At 32.0% G+C, this 3,876-nt stretch overlaps 1 protein-coding gene across 1 annotated transcript; it reads left to right on the top strand.

Annotated features, from left to right (window-relative positions):
• Positions 1-1,078: 1,078 nt before the first annotated feature.
• On the top strand, positions 1,079-1,962 carry LOC110019368. Its single transcript, XM_020717010.1, has 2 exons — positions 1,079-1,348; positions 1,479-1,962. Exons 1-2 carry the CDS (start codon positions 1,149-1,151, stop codon positions 1,786-1,788), a joined length of 510 nt encoding a protein of 169 aa, XP_020572669.1. The 5' UTR covers positions 1,079-1,148; the 3' UTR covers positions 1,789-1,962.
• Positions 1,963-3,876: the final 1,914 nt, after the last annotated feature.

Raw genomic sequence — 3,876 nt, 5'->3', positions numbered from 1 at the left:
ACAATTTGCTTGCCAACCCTTCTCATCCAACTTCATTTTCAAAAGCAACCTAATTTTTCTCTATATATATATATATATATATATTAAAGTTATAAAAGGAAATTTTTTTCTTCAGAAAATTATTTAAGAAAAATAATTGGTTTTTATGGGTAATTTTTTTGTGTAAATAGCTTAATTAAAAAAATTATTTAATTTACAAGTATTTTTGGCAGTTGAATTTGTTTGAATAACATCATGCCAAAGAAAACTCTACTGATAACACAACAAATTTGATTAATTCATCAATTAGTCATAATGCCAGCTTGGGCTTGACAAATAAATCTTTAAAAAGAAAAAAAAAATCTATTTGCAAAATTTTCTTATAGTTTAATGGTTTTTTATGAAATTTAAAATTATTTTTGTACAAATCTACCAAAATTCCATCACTATGTGAAACAATGATTTTCTTAACAAATGACTCATCATATTATATATATATATATATATTGCTAAAAGCTATTAGACAAGCTCCGATCATACCTCGGAGTGCTAAATATTTGAGTAGCACATCTTACATCTTACATAAGGGGAGATTCGAACCGGAGACCAGAGAGGACTTACAACCTTTAGAGTGATTGCTCTACCAAAAAGCTTGAGTGAATTTAAACTAAAAAATGGGCATAATGTATATATGCAAGACCTTGAACATTGGACCAGCCAAATATCTAGAAATTTATTCCCATGCCTTCTTATCATTCCAAAAAAAATATTTTTTTATAGAAAAAAATATAAAAAATCAAAGTATTTAATGCCTAAATGTGGTGACAAGATATGGATGAACTAAAAAAAAAAATTACATCTTATCCAATGGGCCTTACCACACCTCCAGCACCAGTTTTCCTCTCCAATTCAAACTCATCAGAAGATTGGATAGCATTCTCATCAATAAAGAAAAGAAGATAACTTTAAATACTAATTATAAGATGAGACAGTACTAACCCAGAATCAAAAAAATTCATTTTATCTCCTAAATTCTCCTCCTTGATTCCCTTTTTTTATAACATTTCCATTTCTTATTTATAGCAACAATCTACAGGCTATATGGTGTATATTTTGCTTAAAATTGTTCATCAAAACTCTCTGGTTCTTCATTTCTCTGCGGCTTCCCAATGAGTAAAAGAGAAGATTTTGATGTTTGCAAGTTCATGGATTCAGTTTTAATTTCTGGTGAATTATCTGATGATTCTGTGTTTTATTCGTCATCCGATCTCACCGAAGATGTTTCTTCTTCTACTTCTTCTTCTTCCTCAAATTCTTCTTCTGATAATCTCTTTGATTTGTCATTACTCATGGCAAATCTTCCTATCAAGTGAGTTTTCTTAGCTTTCATTAACTTTCTGAACAATTTTTATCTTCCTTAAAACAGTGTTCTAAAACTCAAATTTCAAAAAAATAAAAAAAGTTTTTTTGCAACTGAAGAAAAGTTGTGATCTTTGCAGAAGAGGGCTGTCCCGATGCTTCCAAGGAAAATCACAGTCTTTCAGTTGTTTATCTGAAGTGAGCTGCATTGAAGATCTTGCGAAAAAGGAGAATTCTTACAGTAAGAGGATGAAATACTGCAAGAGAAATGGTGAAGGAAGGCTTATGAATCATAAATTACATTATGCTCCAAATATTTGCAGCAGAAGCATATCAAAAAAGTCTTTGATGTGCTCTTCTAATTCAGTGCTGTCAAAGAACAGAAGCAGCAATCCTTTTTGCAGCAAGAAGTGTGCCAAAATATCACTGAAAAATTTCTGCAATGAGTGATTAAACAAAAAAAGAGGAAGCTGAAGCTGAGTTGAAGTTTATTATTATTTTTTTTTTTTTGCATGTTGAACCTTGAGAAAATACTAGATGAGATTAAGGCTGTTTATAAAGCTTGAAAATTGCTCAAAATATTGCTTGAAAATGGCTCAACCTAAAATCAACTTGGCTCAACTTTGAGCTGATTTACAATTTTAATTTTGAGTTTGCTTCGATTCGCTCGAATATAATGCCGGTCAACTCAAAATCTGGTTCCAAATGAGTATTTATAAAAATATGTGATGTATAAACGGTATAGTATTTATATTTATGCATAGATTTGTTCAACAAGTAAATTTTAAGTTTAACTTGATATCACATTATATCGGTGAGTTGATGTGAATTGAAATGATTTTGGTGTTGAGTCTAACTAAAATCTTGATATGAAATAAATTTATCCATGAAATAAGTTGTTTTTCATGCAAATATATTAGTTGCACACAGTAAGCAAGATTGTCCAAATTTTGAAAAAATATTGCATTTGGACAGCACTAGAAGGGAAAAAAATTTGGGTGTATCACGTCCATTGTTCGTTCGTAGCTTGAGTCCGAGCTCTCAACGCACTTTTCTCCAAAATTTGGCCCATTAATCTGTTATTTGACACATTAAGAACTAGGAGATTTATTAAAATGACAAAATTGATTGGCAGCGGTCGGACCAACTTGTTTGGTAAATTAATGCCCATAGAAAGAGAGTTGATGCTAAGAATTTCTTTTGGTATGAGGCCTATAAGTTGATTATATTGAAGGTATGATACCATTAGCTGGCTGTTTACAACTCCCTAAACTAGTTGGAACATACCCACTAAAACGAATGTCATGTAAATCAAGGACAGTCAACTTTGAAAGGTTGTCAAGGTTGTATGGAATGTCACCTATAAGGATATTCTTATGCAGATCTAATCCTTTCAATGAATTCAACTTTACAATTCTCATGAGACATTATTTAGTCTAAGGCTTATCAAGTCAAGTCTGATGAGATTTCCCACCTAGATAGGTATGTTTCCAGATGTACTATACCAATCTAATAAAAAAAAAAATTACATTGTTGTGGTTAGATTTACAATTCATTTACTATTAAATCTAAAGCCTCTGAATTTGTGTATTTGGCTTTTGTTGAAATAACGGGCCATTTTTAATGCTGTATTTTTTGCAAGTTCTTGGACTGTGTATGGTACCATCAAACAAATTTCCTTCAATTTCAAGCAATGCAAACGTAGAAGAGTTTGAGCAAGGTGGTTGGGATTGGTTCACGAACTTTGTTAGTTGAAAGATAGGGAAATGTAGGAGAAGGAAGAGGTATTATTGGTAGAGTGCTGGTCATATTGTTATTTTGCAGGTCCAAAAACTATGAGAAAGGTGAGGTTTGAAAGTGAATTCGGAATGAAGCCATTAAGCTTATTATGCCAAAGATCTAGTAAATCTAAAAATTATAATTTTCTAAAGAGTGGTGTTATATTTTTATATAAGTTAATAGAATCTAAAGATATTTATTCAAGGTTGAATAAATGTCCTGAAGAAGAGGGATACATCATGTTTGATAGATTTGATTAAAATCTAGTAAATTGAGAGAGGTGAGAGGTCGCCAAGGCATGGAGGAAAGCCACCTTGAAGGTTGTTTATAACCATGTATAACTATGGGCTCAAACAATTTGATGCCCTGGCCTCCTTCGAAAATGAATGAATGAGAGTGAGATGGGTAAGTGTGTTGCGAGAAGATATGGATATACACCAGTTAATGTGGTATATATATAAATCAAACAAGAAAACGATCGATGAAGCGAAAAATAGAACGAGAAAAATCACACCACAAAAGAACACACAGATTTACGTGATTCGGCAAATTGCCTACGTCCACGGAGTTGCAGAGGATTTTACTAATTGAGGAATTTACACCAGTCGATCGCCTCGACTTACAAGAGGAATCTCACACTCTCACTTAGTTGTTCTCTCTTCTTATCTCTTTGTTCTCTCTCACTCTACATCAAGATACACCGAAGAAAACTCTACACCGAGATACTCCGAAGAAGATAAACTTATAAGAGAAATAAAT

This window comes from Phalaenopsis equestris, unplaced genomic scaffold (genome assembly GCF_001263595.1).
Source record: "Phalaenopsis equestris unplaced genomic scaffold, ASM126359v1 Scaffold000054, whole genome shotgun sequence".
NCBI lineage: Eukaryota > Viridiplantae > Streptophyta > Magnoliopsida > Asparagales > Orchidaceae > Phalaenopsis > Phalaenopsis equestris.
This window is presented reverse-complemented; position numbering and strand designations above follow the sequence as displayed.

Bases quoted from the DNA above. Each gene is read 5' to 3' on its own strand.
- LOC110019368 (XM_020717010.1), top strand. From the start codon at position 1,149: ATGAGTAAAAGAGAAGATTTTGATGTTTGCAAGTTCATGGATTCAGTT. The intron at 1,349-1,478 runs GTGAGTTTTCTT...TGATCTTTGCAG, and splicing joins ATGGCAAATCTTCCTATCAA to AAGAGGGCTGTCCCGATGCT.